The sequence below is a fragment of the Muscardinus avellanarius genome (assembly GCF_963383645.1).
Source record: "Muscardinus avellanarius genome assembly, chromosome: 2".
NCBI classification, from domain to species: domain Eukaryota; kingdom Metazoa; phylum Chordata; class Mammalia; order Rodentia; family Gliridae; genus Muscardinus; species Muscardinus avellanarius.
In genome coordinates this window covers 127,222,037-127,241,505 of record NC_137787.1, presented here as the reverse complement: position 1 = coordinate 127,241,505, position 19,469 = coordinate 127,222,037, and the positions used below count along the sequence as shown (strand labels likewise).

The following is a 19,469-nucleotide window of genomic DNA, read 5'->3' as shown; positions in this document are numbered from 1 at the left end:
CCCCTACACACACACAAAACATCCTCCATAAGTGGCATGCTCTCCCAGCAGGACAGGAGAGGCGGAGGAGGAAGACTGCTCCCTGTCGTGTTCATCTGGCTGCAGACAAATGAGCAGCCACTAGGCAGAAACAGCAGCTACATAGCAGGCTTGTTTGGGTGTCTGTGTTGTGAGTACCCAGGAGGAAAGGAGGCAGGGGCTCCCAGGGGGCTTCACATGCGGTGCTCAGAGCTGCAGAGCAGACCCACTGGGTTGCGCTGCAGGTACTTCCAAGCAAAGCAAGTAAGCGGGATCTTCATGCTGACATGGGAATCGCCAGGGTTTGGCATTCTGAGACCCCAGGTATCCTTTGTTATTGTTTTTATGAGGTTTGAAAGAAGTAGATTAGTTATTTGGCAAATGTAACTTGAGTGAATAGAGTCCCATCCTCACTACCAGAATGGCTTGCCAGCCTTTGGTGGTGGTGGTGGTGGTCGTCGTGGCAGTATGTTTTAAAACATATACACACACTGGAGTGGACAGGGTCACCATGGGGGAAAGAACAGGGTGCCACGCACCGCTGATGCCCACACCCTGGTGCAGCACCAGCTTTGAGAATGACCTTCACCCACACTTGCGGGATTGGGGGCAGTCATCCAACTCCTGGGTCTCACCTCCAGGTAACTCCACTCCTTCCTCAGGGGTGATAAGAGTCTCCCAGGCAGGAGAGACAGCTCTCTGAGTTGGTGCAGAGATGGTGACAGATGAGTTGATTTCAGAGGTCCTCTGCCGCTGCAAGTCAGCCATGGGAAGGGACATAGTTCTTACACCATAAACAGAAGAGCTGATGTTAATCCTGCTCCCTGCATATACCCCAGAAGACTTACCGGCTGGCTCCTTTGCCAAGCGCAGTTGTTGACAACTACCTTATTTACTGCATTGGGGGAGGAGGGAACAAAGGCAATGGAAGGTGGTCACTGTAAAACTGGAGGGAACTCAAGTCACCCTGGAAGAAACTAACGGTTTGGGATGTGTCAACAGGTAAAGCATTAATCAATGGTGATTAATCCATCAGTCACCACTGGTCATGTGGGGAACGGGAGTAATGAAGAGGATCTGGGGTGCAATGCATGAGGTCTGGAAGTAACTTAGTGTGTCCCCTGCACCACGCCATCATTCAGCCACTATTCATGAAATCAGGCTTAGCGTGGTCTTTTAAAGCAGATGCTACTCCCGTGGACCCTGTTACAACCAGCACAGGGAAGTGGCAAGCCCAGCACCCGTGGGACACTCCAGGGTCTGGCCAGGCGGGGGGATGTGAGGAGTGAACCTTTCTGGTTGGAATGAGTGAACAGGTGCCATGGTTATTGCTTGGGATATTGGGGAGCTAGCCAGCATCCTGTGCCCCTCTTCCCACCCCAGGTTGGTATAGACCCCACACCAAGAGGGCCCAGGAGAGGAGAAAGAAAAGGAGAACTGAAGCCAGGTCATGCTCTCTTTGGAGTAGAAAATTATGTTTGCTTATGTCTGTATTTGAAAGAAATGGCGAAGGGCTGCACTCCATCTTTTGGGTCCTCTTTTCCTTCTGACTCCAGCCCACTCCAGCAGGGCAGAGCAAAGCCACTCAGCACCCCATGTCCACAGCATGGGCTTCTGAAGACCCCGGGCTGGAAGGGTGTTGCAGGGACCTTGCACCTGCTGGGTATAGGGACAGGTGAGTCTCCAGTCTTCTCTCGGTGACAATCAGCTGACCCTAGCCCAACACAGAGTAAAGAAACCCAGCCTGCCAAACACCTCCCTTGCTTCCCTGCCAGGGATCCCCAGCCCGAGAGGGACAGGTCTCCAGTTACATCAAGTGGATATCGCAGCAAGTCCCTCAAGTTCATTTTAATAGGCTTTAAACACAAATATGCAACACAGAAACTGGAAGGGGTATGGGGTGGGGAAAGGAAATGTAATTCTTGGCCCCATTGCTGATCCCAGAAGAGAGTGCCAGCCCCTGTCCCCACGCGTCACGACAGGCAGCCAGAATGGAGACCGGCTTCTTCTCCACGCTTTTCTGTTGCAGGACACTGCAGTATCTGCTTGTGCACACGGCACTTGGCCTGGGAGGAGGACAGAGGGAGATTTCCATGTTGAGAGAGGTCGGAATCCTAATGGTGGCAGGGTAGAAGTGTTGAACAGGCACGGTAGCCACTGCCTGTGTTTCAGGAACAGTGATGACTCAGATGAGGAGCCATGGGTGATGGATGTTCATGATGAAAAAAAATGAAGCCATGGTCATATGGAAATGAGCTGAAGTACCCAAGGTCAGGGCTGGGAGAACAAAGCTCTAGTCCACCTAATGAGGGATTGCTTAGTTCTAACTTCGCTACAACTCGGACCGCAACGGCCTAACACACTGTGCCACAGTCTACCATCACACTGAAGTCTGTATTGCTGTGTAACTGCTCTTAGCATGTGCGGTTATAGAAGTGGTTCCTAATTCGGAGAGCTAAGTTGTAACAAAACTTGTGTTTGCAGGTCACACCTGCTAAAAGAATAAATACTCGTGTATTTAGTCAACGTGGCATGATCTATTCTAACAGAAGGCCCAAATCAATAGCACGGTATCATGCAGCGCCACTAAAGGGTAAAGACCTGTTTCTTCAATGCATCTCTACTGTGCGTATCCCCAGAATAGGCCAGACCCTTGGAGTCTGCTAGAGACAAGATGTGTCTGAAGCCAGGCAGCCAAACTCTGAGTTGTCTGAGTCACACAGGCCATGACCGCCTCCACTCTGGCCACACACATGACCTTGGGCAGGCTTCCTCCAGCCATGTCTTCCAGCTCCAGGCCTCTTCTTGACTTAGGCATGCTCACAGGCAGGCCCTGTTCAGGACAACTTTGAGGGCCTTGGGGGGAAAAGTGCAGGGTCTTTGTCAAAAGAAGAAACAGAGGCATCATTATATCACCATATTGACTGTTAAAACTACTTTCTTTTGTGTATCATGCTCCTAATCTTCCACAGCACTACGTGACTACCTTTCACGTTCTAATTCTACCACTTCAGCAACAAGGGCCAGTCCAGCAGCTGGTAACCACTGGCTGGCTGTTTCATTGGGCTCCTCTGTTTGGGAGAAACTTCTGGGACACTAAGATGGGACCACTGTAGGTGGAGCGTTGCTTGATCATCCAGCAGAAAGTACAACTGGGCTTCTGGGGGTCATGTGATGACCTAGCACCTCTCAGACATGGTCCCCAAGACAGGGAGGTTGGTTTTCTGGAAGTCCCTGTTAGAACCCTTGAGCCATTTCAATGTGTAATGTCGGGGCTGAGACAGAGAACCAAATTGGAGAGGTTTGCCTATGAAATGTGGGCCTGAGGATCCTATTTCAATGAGTTGTCTAATACAGCCTTGCATCAGAGCAAGCCAAATGGAATGACAGAAGAGGCTTTCTTGCTCTGCATGTGGTCAAATATGGACCCTTCCAGCCATTTCCCCTCACAAGGAATGGTCTTGGTCAGCTCCAAGGTCATCCTCACCCTCGCTCAAAAGTCACGCTCTTCCACATTGTCCCTGAGGGTCAAATAATAGCCTATTGACCGATTCCAAGATGCCATTTAGGAAGAAACGCAAAACTGTGTTTAAGAGATTATACAGATGAGTCACTATTGTGAGTAGTATCTGAAACACTGATCAGCTCCTTGGGGCTCCTACTCCTATCCCTCACCCACTCAGGACAGGAGGGCTCGACTAAAACCTGCGAATGGAAGGATGGTGACCTCACGTCAAGGTGACTAAGAAGCTGATTGTTCCAAAGGCAGTTACCCTTCACAAATCGCTGGTGTTTGTGTTAGAGACCACGCGATGGTGGGTTGAAAGGCGCTTCTTCTCTGTATCTTTTTTTTTTTTTCCTTTTTCTATTTTGGGTAGAAATATTCCTAGGAAGCTGGATAGAAATGCATTTTCATTTTCCAATAATTCTTAGGCACAAGTTAGAAAACTGCTGACCTTCACTAAAATATGTCAGCACATCACATTATAAAAAATGCAATTCAGAACCGCCACATGTGTATATACTTGTATCTAAATATACACACATAACGGTGCAGTACACGAGGATTATTCAATGTATATTCAAAACTGCGCTATTTGTGACTAACCTGAAATTCCGTAGTGAAAGTTCATCGCTCAAGAACAGTTGTCATTTGGCTCTAACTATGGGAAAAATGTTTTCACACATCAGACTCTACACTTTCCTAAGCGCCAATACCAAGACAGTCTTACTTATGGGTTGGAGGAGAACGCAGCCTAAAAGATGCATTATGCAGCTACTGAGCATGCGCGCAGGTGCATTATGCAGCTACTGAGCATGCGCGCAGGGCGGCCGCAGGCACCTGCCAGCACGTGGTCAGCGCTCCCAGGTGGGGACAGAAGCCGGAGCTCCCGCAGACTGCTGCGTGGTGACGTCATCTGGGCGTGGTGCTGACTCTGGCTGGAGAGGAGGGCCCCGAGGAGGAGCCGCGGTAGACTGGGGACGTGGGGGAGAGTTTAATGGGGCTGGTTGGGTCCCCAGTTTGAAGCTTCCAAAGCAGCTCTTCATTGGTTCTGCTCAATCGCTTCTTCTCCTGGGTCTCTTTCTCCACGTATTCCTGGAGATTAGCATTTTCCTCTGATAGCTGCCTGCATGGGGGAGAATAAGAGGCTGCAATCATGCTAATGACCCTTAAAAAGATGAGGCGATGGATACCGTGCAAGGGGCGCAGGAGAACGGGGACAGGTTGGGCCCCTTGGTGGAGACGTAATTTCTGGTTTTCCTACTGAAACATCTATTTCATCTGTGCCAATGCCTAATCAGCTGAAAGGCCCTCTGCGGTGTTCGGGGACAGTGGTTATCCAGTGCGCAGATCAAAGGCCAGAGGCTGGGAAGGAAGGGGGAGGCAAGAAGCAGTGCGGGTGGGCAGCAGCCTCATGGATGGCCACTGGCCATGGCCATAGCGCAGGGCACGGCAGCCCCCAGGCAGCTGGGATGTCTTCCCCTGGCGTCCTGCCCCAGGCACGGGACTCCACAGCAGCAGCGTCCACCCTGCTGCCCACCTGCCAGAGGAGCCCTAGAGATCAGGGACCGAGTCTGTGCATAGTGACCCCCTGGCATCTGCCATGTGCCCTATACATAATAGATGCTTGATAATATTTGCTGATAAAGGATGCCAAATGAAAAACTAGTAGATGCTTTCTGTACCGTCTGTCAAAATGAAGCTTGAGTTGCTCGTTTTGTTGTACTTTTTCAGAGGGAGGGGTACTGGGGATTGAACCCAGGGGCATTCTACCTCTGAGTCATACTCTCAGCCATTTTTATTTTTTGTTGTTGTTTTGAAACAGGATATCACTAAGTTATTAAGAGCCTCACTAAGATGCTGAGGCAGTCCTTACTCGTGGTCCTCTTGTCTCAGCCTCCCGATTACCAGGATTACAGGCCTGGCCTGTGCCACCCCACCTGGCTTGTTTTTTTTTTTTTTTTTTTTTTTTTTTGTGTGTGGCACAGGGGGTGGAACCCAGGGGCTTTCTACCTCTGGGCTATACTCCCAGACCTATTTTCTATTTTATTTTTAAACAAGGTCTCACTAAGTTGCTGAGAGCCTCACTAAGTAGCTGAGGCTGGCTTCGAACCTGTGCAAACCTCCTGTCTCAGCCTCCCAAGCGTTGGTATTACAAGTGTGCACCACCACACCCAGCAATTTGCACATCTTTTAAAATGACAGTACCTTTGAGGAATGGACGGGATGAAGTGCGTGTGCATTTTGCAGCTGGACAGACAGAGGCTCAGAAGAGGCACCTTCTGGCACAAGCCTGCACTTGCTCTATGGTGGGGGGCACTTCGCACGATGCTGGGGGGGGGCAGCGAGCTCTGGCCCATCCTCCCTCGCTTGGGCTGTGTTGGTGAGGAAGCTGGGGAGACTGCACCCTCACAAACGGGGCAAAGAGGAGCCCAGAACATGGCAGTCTCTGCTGTGTACCACTGAAGTATGAACAAAGTGCTGGCGTGGGGGCTCGGCTGTGGAAAGGACGGCTCTGTGCACGTGCGTGTGTGCAGGGCCATGCGTGAGTATGTATGATGGCGATGTGTGGGTGTGAGTAGAGAATGTGTATGTGTATGGGTAAGCGGGCATGTGAGTGGTGTTAGTGATTGTGAGTGTGAGCATGTGTGTGCACGAGTGTGTGGGTATGTGTGAGTATGTATACATGAGCATGCTGTGCCTTTGCACAGGCGGACACGCCAAGCCTAGCTCTGGGCTTCAGGCTTGTGTCTCACAGAGGTGGCTCCGCGTTGTGGCTACAATGCCCCCTGCTGGCCGAGGAAGCCAAAACCCTGCTTTTACCCCACCCTGCACTGCGGGAAGGAGGGCCCACACTCTTGGAAGATGGGATCCCCAGAGAAGATCCTGCGAGGATGAGTGGGATGAGATGGAAAAGGCAGGTTCTGGGACCTGAGGCTGCCACCCGGCTGTGGTTCACTCGCCTGGGTACGTACACTCTATTGCCCTCTCCTAGCCTCTTCCAGAAGTAAGTTCTTGCTTCTCCCAGCACTGATGGTGACCCCGGCATCTGCTTTTGCTGATTGCACCCATTTCTCCTGGGGATGGAAGTCCCTGGTGTGCAGCCAGGTGCAGGCTGTGGGGTGGGGGTATCACAGCAGTGTGCTTTTGATCAAGGCTCAGAGCTGAGGCGCCAGGCCACTCTGGGGTGACACGTGCTGTCAGCCCAGCGGCCAGGCCTACCTACCTGGTGACAACTGTGTTCTGGTCGATCCGTGCTTTGAGGTCTTCATTCTGCTGCTGCAGGACTTGGATCTTCTCTTCCAGGATAATGTTCTTCTCTGCCTATAAAGGAGAGTGTTTAGAGGTTCTCCGAAGGCCACAGGGTGGGCAGTGAACCCGTGCCCTCGGCTTCTGGGCCTTGGAGGATTATCAAGAGCGGAATTTTCTGGACTGCAGTTTGCAATGCACTTGTGGGTTGTAAAATAAAGTTAGAGGGACATAATCAGTGTTTCTATTTTAAATAAAATAAAACAGAATAGAAAATGCCAGAGTGTGCTATATGTAGTCAAAGTAGACACCATTATGTACATCCTAAGTATCTCTTTTTATTGTGCATATAGTACATGTTGGATGTGCATTGGGCTCTTGTGTAAATGTGTTTTTACAGTGAGTGCCCCACACCATTATCATGTTCAGAGACAACCCGTGGCCACTGCCAAGACCTACTGTGACCAGTGGGTCCTATGATTCTTCCCAAAGGGTCAGCTAGGCTGCGTCAGTGTCCCTGGCCAGGTGCCCACACACGATCATATTCAGACTCCTCTGAATTAATGGAGGGATGGAAATACAAGTAATACAGACACACTTTTTCCTTTTGAGTTCATGGGTATCTAGGAATGCCAAAGCCCAAGACCAGCTTAGCACATCATCAGAAAGTCTCACTCTCCCCTATGGTTACCTTCCCCACAGTTTACGCCATTTTCTCTCAGTGTATTGTTCTGTAGGGCCTGAGACCCATTGAACTGCATTCTAAGACAAATTTAGAAATCATTTTTTGAAAGACTGTGATACTTCTCACTGTGTAGTGTGTGTGTGTGTGTGTGTGTGTGTGTGTGTGTGTGTGTGTCTGTGTGTGTGTGTGTGTGTGAGATATAATATGATTTTCCCCAGACAGCTACATTCTACTACTGAGTTACACCCCTAGCCTTTTTAGTTTTTTAATTTTAAAACAAGGTCTTGCTAAGTTGCTGAGGTCTCACTAAATTGCTGAAGCTGGTCTCAAACCTGTGATCCTCCTATCTTAGCTCCCCTGGGTTACAGGCATGTGCTGTTATACCTGACGTGTCGTAGTTAATCTTTAAAGGACACTGTCACTGGCCTGTGATTAGGATGGGGATCCATAGCCACAGGACTGTCCCTTGTGATTATCTTTGGCAATACACCCCAGTAGGGCCTTCCTCTTTGTTCCCAGGAACAGAAAAATGAGACAGTAGGTCCATTTGCTTGGAAAGGTTTCTGGGGTGAGAAGTCAGCACACCTGCAGAGAGCCCAGAACATGCTAAATAAGCCGGATAAACCCCAGGCTGGGAGTGGCCCAATGCAGACAGCCCAGCCAGGAAGAGGAGGCCGGCTGCTGCTCTCACAGTGGCCGGGCCCCACACTCGCCAGGCTGCACAGCAGAGTCAGGAGTCACGAAGCCAATACTTTGCACAATGTGACACACACATTAGTGACAGATGCTCCATTGTTCAGGCTTACCACACAACCTTCTGGAGAGGGAGGGCAACAGAGCTTGTCCACAGGAAAGCCATGCAGAGGCCAGCAACCAGGACAGCCCTAGAGCCGGACAAAATGAGCCTACTGCCAAGATCCCTTGAGAGAACTGGCTTCCTGAGAAAGACTCGGGCCTCCGCTCTGGAATTTTCTGCTGACAGGTGACATGGGAACAATAGGTAGGGAGGGGGCTTGCCTTAGTGAACACTGTCAACGTCCCCAACATTAAGGACGGCAGGAGGAAAATCCCAGCAGTTACTCTTCCAAGCAAGCATGGCCCACTCACCAACTTTTCCAGCTCAATGATCTTCTTTTCCTGCTGGTGTATCTGCTGATTCTTCATCTCTAGCACCTGCTTCAGACTCTTCATGTCTTCTTCCAAGTGCTGATAAGGGGCCAGGGCGACCTGGAGGAGCAGAAGGCACTGAGCCGTTTGCCAGGGTTCTGGGTGAAAGCCAGGATGGCTCAGAGTTGTGAATCCAGCTGAATCGACCTAGAAGATGCTCACAGGAGCCAGTGCTGCTCCAGGATAATCATGGCCTGCCTGGATATGGTACCCTGCTCTTCTCCCACTGAAAACCCTTCTCACGCTCCAGCTGGGGTGGGAGCAGCAAGACATGGCCATTGTCCACTGAAAGGTCTGGATACTGCCAACCTGTCCCTAGAAAGGAACTCATGGGGTAAAAAAAAGAGTAACCCCCAACAGTGGCTTTTTTCCCCTCTTGGTATTGGGGATTGAACCCAGTAACATTCAACCTTTCATTTTTTAATTTTAATTTTAAATTTTTGTGGTACTGGAAATTGAACCCAGGGGCATTCTCCAAACTACACCCTCAGCCCTATTTTTTATTCTTTATTTTTTGAAACACGGTCTTATTAAGTTGCAGAGGGCCTCACTAAGTAGCTGAGGCTGGCTGTGCACCTGTGATACTTCTGTGGCGCATGCTTGTAATTTGAGAGGCTGAGACAGGAGGATCATGGTTCATGGACAGCCTCAGCTACTTAATGAGGTTCTTTACAATTCAGTGAGAACCTGTTTCAAAATGAAAAGAATAAAAAATAGGGCTGGAGGTGTAGCTTAGAGGTAGAATGCCCCTGGATTCCACCACCAGTAACACACACACACACACACACACACACACACACACACACACACACGCCATGTTAGAGGACGGTTGGTAAATATAACAAAAAAAAAATCCAGGACATCTGTTAAATTATAATTTCAAATGAACATTTTTTTTTTTTTTTAGTGTAGTTCATGGAGGACACATCCTCAGAACGTTATCTATCTGTAATTCGGATTGAACTAGGTGTCCTAAATTTTATCTGGCAACACTACAGTAGAGGGAGGGTTTCTGCAGCTATTCTGCAAAAAGCTCTCCAGCGTCCTTGGTGGTGGCCCAGAGTGAAGTAGAGAGACTGGGGGTGAAAGGCGGAGGTGCCCCAGACAGGGCGGAGAGTTTCCAGACCATGGGTATCACAGGAGCCGGGAGACCCTGTCTAGGGAGCTTTGCAGGATTTAGCAAAAAACAGCAGATGGATGGAGAAGCCTGCAGCTGTGGTCTGTCTCAGGGGAGAGGTGCTGACAGGCATTGTTTAAACTTCCTGGGGAGGTCACAACCAGCTGTCACTTTAGCAGCCATTAGCACCCAGGCCTTGTCCTTGGTCAAGACTGCTGAGGACTCCAGAGGCCCCCACAGTGCCAGGAACCCCCCAAAGCTGTGATACCTCCAGCTGCTCTTCTGTGTTTTTCCTCAAAGCCTCCTCGAAGCGTCGAGCTCGGTCCCGCAGAGACTGGCTCTGGAAGGTCAGCGTGTCCACCTGGTCCTGCAAGGAACAGGGTGACAGGTTCTGCATGGGCCACCACAGAGGAGACTGTGCCTGGGGAGCTGGGATGATAGGGCCCGACACCTCACCCTGGGGCTCTTTGGAGGGCCTCCCAGTGGCGAAGGGTGAAACTCTCTCCTAGAAATAAATATTCTCCTAGAAATAAATATTCTAGGGCAGTGATCTCTCATCCTCGGTTCCTGCTTCCAGAGAGAAAAATTTCAAATAGAAAGCACAAATAGGGGAATAAAAGAGCCTTATTTAGGAAAGTGGGGTACAGCTTATGGGAAGGATGTAATAAATGTATTAAAGGGTTATGTTTCAGAAAAAGGGTCTGGAAGAGTCGGTTTCCAGAAGTGGAAAAGGGCTGCGAGTTCTCTGCCTGGTAGAATTTGTTTACTCTGGAAAACTTTCTCTCATGTCTATGCATTTAGGGAGGAAACAGTCTCCTTTTGTGCACAGTCTGGTGTGCCTGCGCTGTGTCTACCATGTTGGAAACTTTCCCCCAAGTGCCTATGTAACCATCCCCCAGGGGGCAATGTCTAAAATGGCAATTATAGCTAGGTGGTGAGTCTCATCTCTTCTCATCTCTTCTCATGAGGGCTGCCTAGACACTCTGACCCATTCCTCTTCCTGCCCTGCTCATCTCTAACTACCTAACAGAAGGACTCAGGTCTCCCATGAACTCCTCTGGTCAAAGAAATTGCCTCATCCCACCAAAGAGTAGGAGCAAGGTGTTGTCAGCTCGTAACTTTACCTGGCAATTCGTGATGTATAAAGGCTGGCCAGATTGCTTTCTTCATTCATCACGGCAGAAGCTCCTGGTTTGCAAACCTCCCTGGACAGACTCCTTTTCATTTTTCTTTTCTTTTCTTTTTCTCTAGTTACTTCTATTTTGTTTTTAAAAAATAAAATTCCCCACCGTGCCATTAGATGCAAATACTCCTACTTTAGGGCAATAGATTTGTCCATGGGGGTTTGCATACACAGGAGCTAGAGGCAGAAAACCTGGCTAGGGCAGTCCCGCTGGGCCCCAGCACAGGCCCACCACGCTGCTGCAGTTACCTGCCAGAATGAGACTGTAAAATGTCTGTATCGCTACATGACTCCCACACCAGCCCTCACGAGTGTTGTCTAAAGAAGTCTTTCTTCCACGCCTCTTCCCCACCATTAAGAAGCAAAACAACAAAAAGCTCATCAGGCAATTACCACCCAGGATGGATCTAAAATACCAAGCTGTGATTTTTCTGTCTTGTTCACCATAATTCAAAACAGATCCACAGGGACAGAATGGTGCGGCTGCAATCAGACAGGCTGCTTTTCAGCCTGGGTTGGCTACTTTACATTAGGCTAATAGACACAGAGACCCAGCTGATGGCCAGACCCAGCATGGCCTACTCAGAAGTCAAGGGATGACATCATGATGATGATGATGATGATGATGATGGTGGTGGTGGTGGTGGTGGTGGTGGTGATGGTGATGATAAACCTAGCAATGCTGTGGCCATAAAACAGCCACAGCTGCTACTTATCAGTACTAATCACAAGCCAACCCAGTGCTGTTTAGGTTCACACGTCATTTCTGTAAGCTGTTCACACCTCCGGAAAAGGGCTGTTTTCATCCCCATTTCACAGGTGGGCACACTAAGTTTTGCAGAGGTTGTATAACTGTCCTAGATCTCAAAGCTAGTGAGACCAGGTGCAAAGGGGATTTGAACTCAAAGTTCAGATCTTTACTCAAACCAGATCTCTCTCAGTAAACCAAGAGAGCTGGCTTGAGCAACTCCACACTCTTTGTACCCAATAGTCCCCAGCTCAAATGGATCATTCTGGTGGAGAGTTACAACTAAAATATGCAGAATAGATGACCATTTGATGTTGGTGGCAGAACAAAGGCTAAATGATCTTCATTTTGCTACTAGCTCTCGTGTGTGTGTGTGTGTGTGTGTGTGTGTGTGTGTGTGTGTGTGTGTTGCTGGAGATGGAACCCAGGGCCTCATGCATGCTAGACAGGCACTCTACTGCTAAGCTACACCCTCGCCCTCACACTTTTGCTTTTGAATCAGATAGGGTTTTTGTTACATCCCTGTATGACTGTCACTTTTGTGGTTAAGAAATTGTGCAGCCAGGAGCAACTTGGGAGGTTGAGACAGAAGAATTGGAGGTTTCAGGCCAGCCTTGGAAACTTAGCAAGACCTTGTTTAAAAATAAATAAATAAATAAAAAGGGCTAACGGTGTAGCTCCCAGCTGAGAAGTAGAGTACCCCTGGGTTCAATCCCCAGTACCAAAATGAAAAAGAAAAAAAAAAAAGAAAGAACAAGAGAAAGGAAAAAGAAAGAAAAGAAAGACATTGTGCAACTGCTGATTCAGACATGTTGCATAAGGAGGGCAGTTTGGAGTTAATTTGTTGAGGACAAACCACAGGAGGGTGGCAGAGGTATACTGAAGGCCCATGGATGGGTTGGTGGTAGCTTATAGCAAGAGGCTTCACGCTTAAGTGTGTGTGTGTGTGTGTGTGTGTGTGTGTGTGTGTGTGTGTGTGTGATATGTTGGGGATGGGCTGCAGGGCCTTGCACTAGGCAAGCACTTTACCATTGAACTACACCTCAGCCTCCAAAGTGTTTGAATAGTGCACTTGGTACCTGCGCCAGGGGGTATCTGCACAGGCCTGGATTCTTTCTGGGGCAGAGAAGCCTCTGTGCAGTACACACTGCCAGGGAAAACGCAGCCCTCACCAAAGAAGGGAATTTTCTCCTTATATATATTTCAGTATGGGAATTATTTTTCATGATTTCCAGGTATAAGTGTCTCTAATGTTTTAAAAGCAATCTTTTTCTCTGACTAGAATTTCTATGCTAGAAACTAGGCCACCTCACCCTTGCTTAGTGGGCAGTGACTCCCTGGGCTGCAGCTACCCTTGGTCTTTCACAGAAGCAGCTTTCCTGGGACTCTGGAAGGCAGGAGGGAGATGCATGTGCATGGAAGACCCGCACGCCCCTTAGAGACCAACAGAAAGCCAGGCAGCAACTCTGGCTCCTGAGACCGACATTTTCTTTAGGTGGCAGTGAGAGGCAGAAAGGGCGCTGTTCATCCCCCCACCCAGGAGATTAAAGGTCACTTTTAAAATTCCCAGATTGTGGCGCATGAATCTGGACATTCTCACCTTTCTTTGCACCATTCCCCCACCTAGACTGTTCTCTTCCCTCTGTGCTCTTCTTTCAAACACAGCTCAGTTCCTTCCTAGATTATCTCTGACAACAGCAGGTGCAGAGCAGCCCTCTGGATGTGGGTGGGGCTCACTAACTACATTATTCATGAGGTGCAAGTGTGGGCTACCTTTAGGTGTGGTCTGTTGCTCTCCGTATTCCGGCTCTGAGTTGACAGCCAATTCTTAAGGGGCTAGGAATATGCCATATTTACCTGTATGTTCTACTGTTTAGTTCAGGGTCCAGTACACAGTAGGTACTGGGTAAATGTTTGTGAGTGAGAATAATGATCTTGATTTCAGCTAAGAAAATCAAAGGAATACTAACCTGTAAGGACAGCCGAAGTTTTTCAAAATTTTCTTCCAATTCTTTCTTTTCAAGTTCATGGGTAGATATCAATTCTGGAGAGAAAATATTGCATCACATTGTGAGTTGCTCTTTCTTTCTTTCCTTCTTTTTTATTTTTTATTTTTGTTGGACAGGAGATTGAACCCAGGACCATTTACCACCAAGCTATATCCCCAGCTATACTTTTAGTTTTTTTGAAATAAGGTTTCACTAAGTTGATGAGAGCCTCACTAAACTGCTGAGGCTGTCTTCGAACCTGCAATCCTCCTGTCTCATCCTCCTGAGCACTAGGATTACATGCATGTGCTACCATGCCCGGCTTGCTCTTTCTTTTGAAAAGGCTAAACAAAACTCTACTGGCAGATCATGAAAAGTGACATTATTTAAGTTAAAAACTCAGCTGGGTGTGGTGGCTTATGCTTATAATCCCAGCATTCGGGAGGCTGAGACAAGAGGATCTGGGTTTGCGGCCAGCCTCAGCTACTTAGTGAGGCCCTTTGCAACTCAGTGAGACTCTGTTTAAAAATAAAGAATAATAATAATAATAAAATAGGGCTGGGAGTGTAGCTCAGAGGTAGAATGTCTCTGGGGTCCATCCCCAGTACCACAGCAAATAAATAAACAAAAACAAAATAAAAATAACAAATTTTGAAAACTCCTGGATATGGTAGATTCAAGGCTAAAGGGACTCTTCCATTAGTTTGAAGCTATATGTAACGGCCAGGTTGTGATTTAGGAGAAATAAAGAAACAAAAAGGAGGAGAAAAAGATGGAAAGAGGAAAGAAAGGGAGAGCAGTAAATAGAGCATGAGCACAGATACACATATATGTACATATCTGTGTGTACACACATGCCCACGTCCACACAAACACACTTCTGTATCCTATGGCACCAGCATCCCGGCCAGGTCAGACGCTTTGTTCACAACAACCATTGATTCTCTCATTTTTCCTTACAGTCTACATCAGGGTACTTAATGTTGAGTGTTCTGCTCCTTCAGGACTCTTCTGGTGCTGAAGAAGGAGCTTTTGATGAGGGTGGACATGTGGAGCAGCTGTCATACTAGCCTGGATTACTGGAGAATGGATGGGGTATTCAGGGCCAGTGCTGTCCTTGAGCACAAGGACATCTTGGTGGCCTCTGGGCCACTCAGAACTATAGACACCTGGGATTTGCTTCAGCAAAGATCCAGTGTGAAGAGGCTTGGACAGAAGTAAAAACTAATTGGACAGGTTCTTCTGGAAGGGTTTGGAGCAATTCTCGTCTATGAAAAGTGTCATCCCCATCAGTAATTTGCAAGTTAGGCAGAAAGAAATGGCATGTAGGAGTTATTAAGCAAATGGATTCTATTTTCCTCCAGATGGGAAAAGTCTTATTATCTGGGTGAAGCCCATCTCATTCTGGCTACACAAGCAATTTGTTTTCATGTTGTAACGAGAGGGAGGAAAGGTCTCATTAATCAGACTGGATCATATGCTTAGAATAGGAGAATACTGGAGACCAAAAATTACCATTCTGGCTGGCATAAGCTACAATTAGAAAAAACTGGTTTCCACTGACCCAAATCTTTTAACTAATGGTGGTGAGGGCTACAAAGAAATCAAGTTGTCACCACCGAAATTGACATTTAGGAAGAAAAAGTTTGTTGCTGATTCTTGATTGACATCAAATCAAGTGGCTTTCTGGTCTACCTCCCTCCGTCTACATTATTAGTTAAAATAGCCAGTGAGAGCACCGTCCTTACCATCATAATGAGTTTTTAAGCTAGTTTTACATGTACCCACATAATCTTGATGTTCTATATAATTCAAAGGCCTTGGATGTGGTGTTTAAGTAAGACTTCATTTGTTAGGGGAAAAAATGCCTACCAGGTCTATTTATGTGAAAATCCAGAAACAAAAGGCAATGCTGTGGCTTCGAGCACTGTCTGTATTTATACTCCTTTTCCTGAGACCAGGTTTCCACAAAGCAATGATGAGTGCTTTCAGATGATTCCAATACCCAAAGGGAAAAAAATCCAATACCTAGTCTGAAGATAATATAACCCATTGCTTATGATACAACGCGTGTGTCCCCATAATGTATTTCTTTATTTCAAGGTCATGACAGTCAGTCCTGTCTTAACACTGTGCTCCAAAACAGTGGTTCTCGAGTTTTGCTGGATGTCAAATCACCTGGGGAGTTTTAAAAAACCCCAATGCCTGGGTTGAACCCTGCTGCATTAAAATGGAATCTCTCAGGTTGTATGTATGCACTGGTTTTGGTCTGGCTAACTCTCCAAGTAGTTCTGATGTGCAGCCAATCTTGAGGACTGCTACTCCAAAGACACAGCTAATACACTTAACTAGTTCTCAGGAAATGGTTCTCTTTTGCCTCCAGCTTGGACTTTTTTTTTTAACTAATAATTCCAAGAGGTGAAGAGACCATTGCTCAAGGAAGGCCACGACATGGAACTGATCACTGCACAGTGGGTCTTATGAGAACATTTAAAAAAATAAAATTAATAAACACTTCTGTTGTTAGTTCTCAGATATAAAATCTTGTTAATCCATGGTTAAATGTCATTGTTTTTAATAGATACGTTAACAACAGCTGACTGGCCAAAAAAGTAAAGGGGAGGATTTTAAAAGTTGCATGTGTTAATGTAAGTACAATTAAAAATATAAAAAGCTTCTTCTTTCCAAAAAAGAAATCTTAATAGAACTTAATAACATTGTCATTATGACTTGAATAAAACCCTAAATATCCAAAGTATATTAATCTGCCTTTTGTTACTATGAAATACATAACGTGGGCTAACTTTATGAGGAAAAGGGATTTCTTAGCTCATAGTTCTGTCAAAGGCAATGGTGGCAGTGTCAGTCCGGTTCTGGTGAAGGCCTCATGGTGGGAGCGTGTTACAATTTGAATCTTGCATGACCCTGAAAGCCCATGTGCTAAAGGCTGGGTCACCATTCTACGATACTACTGGGAAGTTGTGAGACCTTTCAGAGGTGGGGCCTAGAGGGCGGCCCTTAGTCATTGGAGGCCTAACTCTTGAAGGAGATTAGGGCACCCCAGCCCTCTCCTTGTTCTCTTTTGCATCCTGGTCACAAGGTGAGTGTTTTTGCTCTGCCACACACTCCTGCCATGATGTCCTCCCTCACCACAGGCCCAAAGCTGTGAGGCCAATCAGTCACGGATTGGACCTCCAAAACTGTGAGCCAAAACAAACCTTTTCTCTTTATATGTTGATTAAGTATTTTATTAGAGTAATGGACTAACACAGAGTATGTACAAGAGGGAGATCACATGACCAAACAGGAAGCCAGAGAGTGGTGTCCCACAGTCCCTTCTGAGGCACACCTCTGTGACTCCAGGACCTCCCACTAGGCCCTACCTCTTAAAGGCTCCTTTGCCTCTTCTACTGCCACACTGGAAACCAAGCCTCTACCATGAGTCTTTGAGAGACAAACCACATGTAAGCATAGCGCAAAGATATGTCAGTTACAAAAATGAGGAAAGAAAGTTCTGGAGGCTTAACTTGTGTCTGTAGTGTGTAAGCTCTGGAGATGCTGCCGTGGTCCTGCAAACACCACAAATATGGGACAAGTGCATCTACACTGGGATGCCCATTTAGTTTTATAAGGCCATAACACAAGAAAGAGCCCAAGGTTTCTATGCCTGCTTTAGAAGAGTGGTCCCCAAGCCTGCCTCCATATGAGAACCACCCAAAGAATTATAAGAGATCTTAGTGCCCTTACTACCAACACATCGGGATCCTTGGTGTGGGACCAAGGCTGGCATTGGCATTGTCTGCTGTCCCAGTTTTCCAGGGGATTCCAATATTTATACAAAGTTGAGAGTAACTGCTTTGGGAGAGAGAAATAGTTACCTGGATTCCCTTCCTTCCTTCCTTCCTTCCTTCCTTCCTTCCTTCCTTCCTTCCTTCCTTTCTTTCTTTCTTTCTTTTTTCTTTCTTTCTTTCTATCTTTCTAGTACTGGGATTGAACCCAGGGCCTTGTACATGCTAGGTAACTGTTTTGTCATGTGTTACATGCCCAGCCCTACCTAGATCTTTGATTTCTACCTCTTGTTTTCACAGAAACCTACAGGAATGCTCCAGGAAGGAAAGGGAGGAAAGGGAGGAAAGGGAGGAGGCTCCCACACCGCCGCAGGAAGGGTTCAGCCTGCACAGCCTTCCCTCCTGCTGCACACAGGCTGGTGGGCTACCTTGGACTTTCTGGTCATGGTCGTCCTGCAGAATGGCAATGGTGACCGTGTGGTTATTTTCCATCTCCAGGAGAGTAGCCTCATGGCTGGCGGTGATATCTTCGACCTGTAGGAGAGTCACAGAAACTCATTACCCAAGGATGTGGGAAGTGATTGTCAGTGATGTCCTGGCCACTTGAAGAACAGAGATGCACTGCACTGAGAAGATGCCACTGGCCCTGAATGCCAGGGACAAGTCATTCTGTTGGAGTGATAGGCACCCTCTGCCTGGCACCAAGGCAGAACTGGGGTTTGCTGATGATGGAGCATTCCCCTGAGTCTTGGAGAAAGGTTCTGCCACAACCTGGCTCTTTGCAGGGATACGGCAGCCCCACTTGGTCATACCTGTCATGGCTAACTCAGGAGAGCTCTGGCCTGGCTTCTGGACTGTCCCCTGATTACTCCAATCCCTTCCCCATGCAACTGTCACTGTATGAGGTAATGGAGAAGAAAATAGAAAGGGTTCTCCCTAAAAAAATGTTCTTTTTTCTGTTTCCCAACTGCACGTGGGAGTCCAATACACAGGTAAGTAGAGGAAACTAAAGTTTACTAAGATACCTGCTATAAATTGTTCCTCTTAGTCCTCCGAGCAACCTTATGAAGTAGATATTTTTATGCCCATTTGACAGATGAAGAAACTTGAACCTTAGAGAGGTTTAAAGTGTTCTGCCCAAGGCTAGGAAATGGCAGAACTAGCTTCAGGGCCCAGGTCTGTCAGACCCCAAAGGTGATGCTCTCTCAAACACTCTACTGTGCCCCACCCTCCCCAGGTAAGACCAGCAAGTAACACTTTAGGATTCTCCCAGCCATCTGTAGGTGAGGCCAGTAGATTTGCATGTGCTTGCTGCTGCAGGCTTCTAAACAGAAACTTGCCCCTCAGAATATAATACAAATTTCCTTCCCAGGTAACTGGAGCCTGCTCCTGGGAGGGTTGCCGATTCTCTGGTAAGTGGGCATCTGGTTGAGAAATTTTTATTTTCACATTTTCTGATTCCTTTCTCCATCCTCCACTTATTCTTCTGTCTATCATCTTTACTGTTTTTTATTTTGTCATGGGACTATTTTTTTAACTTCAAACATATGACTTAGTAGAATAATTGTCTAAGACAATTTTGTCTTATGATAGTAAACCTCTCCTGGACATAATACATCATATATATTTAATGAATTCTCTCTTTCTTTCTTTTTTTTCGGTGGTACTGGGGTTCCTGGAAGCCTTTCTACCTCTGGGCTACACTCCCAGACCTATTTTATATCTTTTACTTGGAAACAGGGTCTCTTAAGGCAGCGAGGCTGGCTTCAAACCTGCATGTGCCACTACGCCCGGCTACTGAATTCTTTATCGGTGACCCATTGTGAAAAATTTTATTGTGCATTGTAACACAGCATATGTATACACACATACACCTCTATCTCTGAAACCAGAATTTCACAAAACAATACTTACCCTTCCTACTGGAATAATCTGGTTTAAAATTTTTATTCTGTTTTCCTTTGTTATACTGAATGCCACTTACAAGCAACTAAATTTGTTTCATGACCCGCAAATATGTCAGA

The 19,469-nt window shown here is 47.2% G+C and overlaps 1 protein-coding gene across 6 annotated transcripts in view; it reads right to left on the bottom strand.

The window, feature by feature from the left end:
• Positions 1 to 4,432: 4,432 nt before the first annotated feature.
• Positions 4,433 to 19,469, bottom strand: part of MTUS2 (microtubule associated scaffold protein 2) — a gene marked incomplete at both ends in the record, with an annotated part of 419,292 nt that continues 404,255 nt past the window's right edge. For 4 of the 6 annotated variants that reach the window (XM_080688795.1, XM_080688796.1, XM_080688797.1 and 1 more), the window contains 6 exons: positions 4,433 to 4,646; positions 6,747 to 6,844; positions 8,562 to 8,681; positions 10,007 to 10,105; positions 13,640 to 13,713; positions 17,874 to 17,979. In XM_080688795.1, coding sequence (XP_080544921.1) covers positions 4,433 to 4,646; positions 6,747 to 6,844; positions 8,562 to 8,681; positions 10,007 to 10,105; positions 13,640 to 13,713; positions 17,874 to 17,979 — 711 coding nt within the window. Of the gene's footprint in view, positions 4,647 to 6,746; positions 6,845 to 8,561; positions 8,682 to 10,006; positions 10,106 to 13,639; positions 13,714 to 17,873; positions 17,980 to 19,469 lie in introns of those variants that run through there. The other 2 variants (XM_080688799.1, XM_080688800.1) reach the window with 2 other exon arrangements.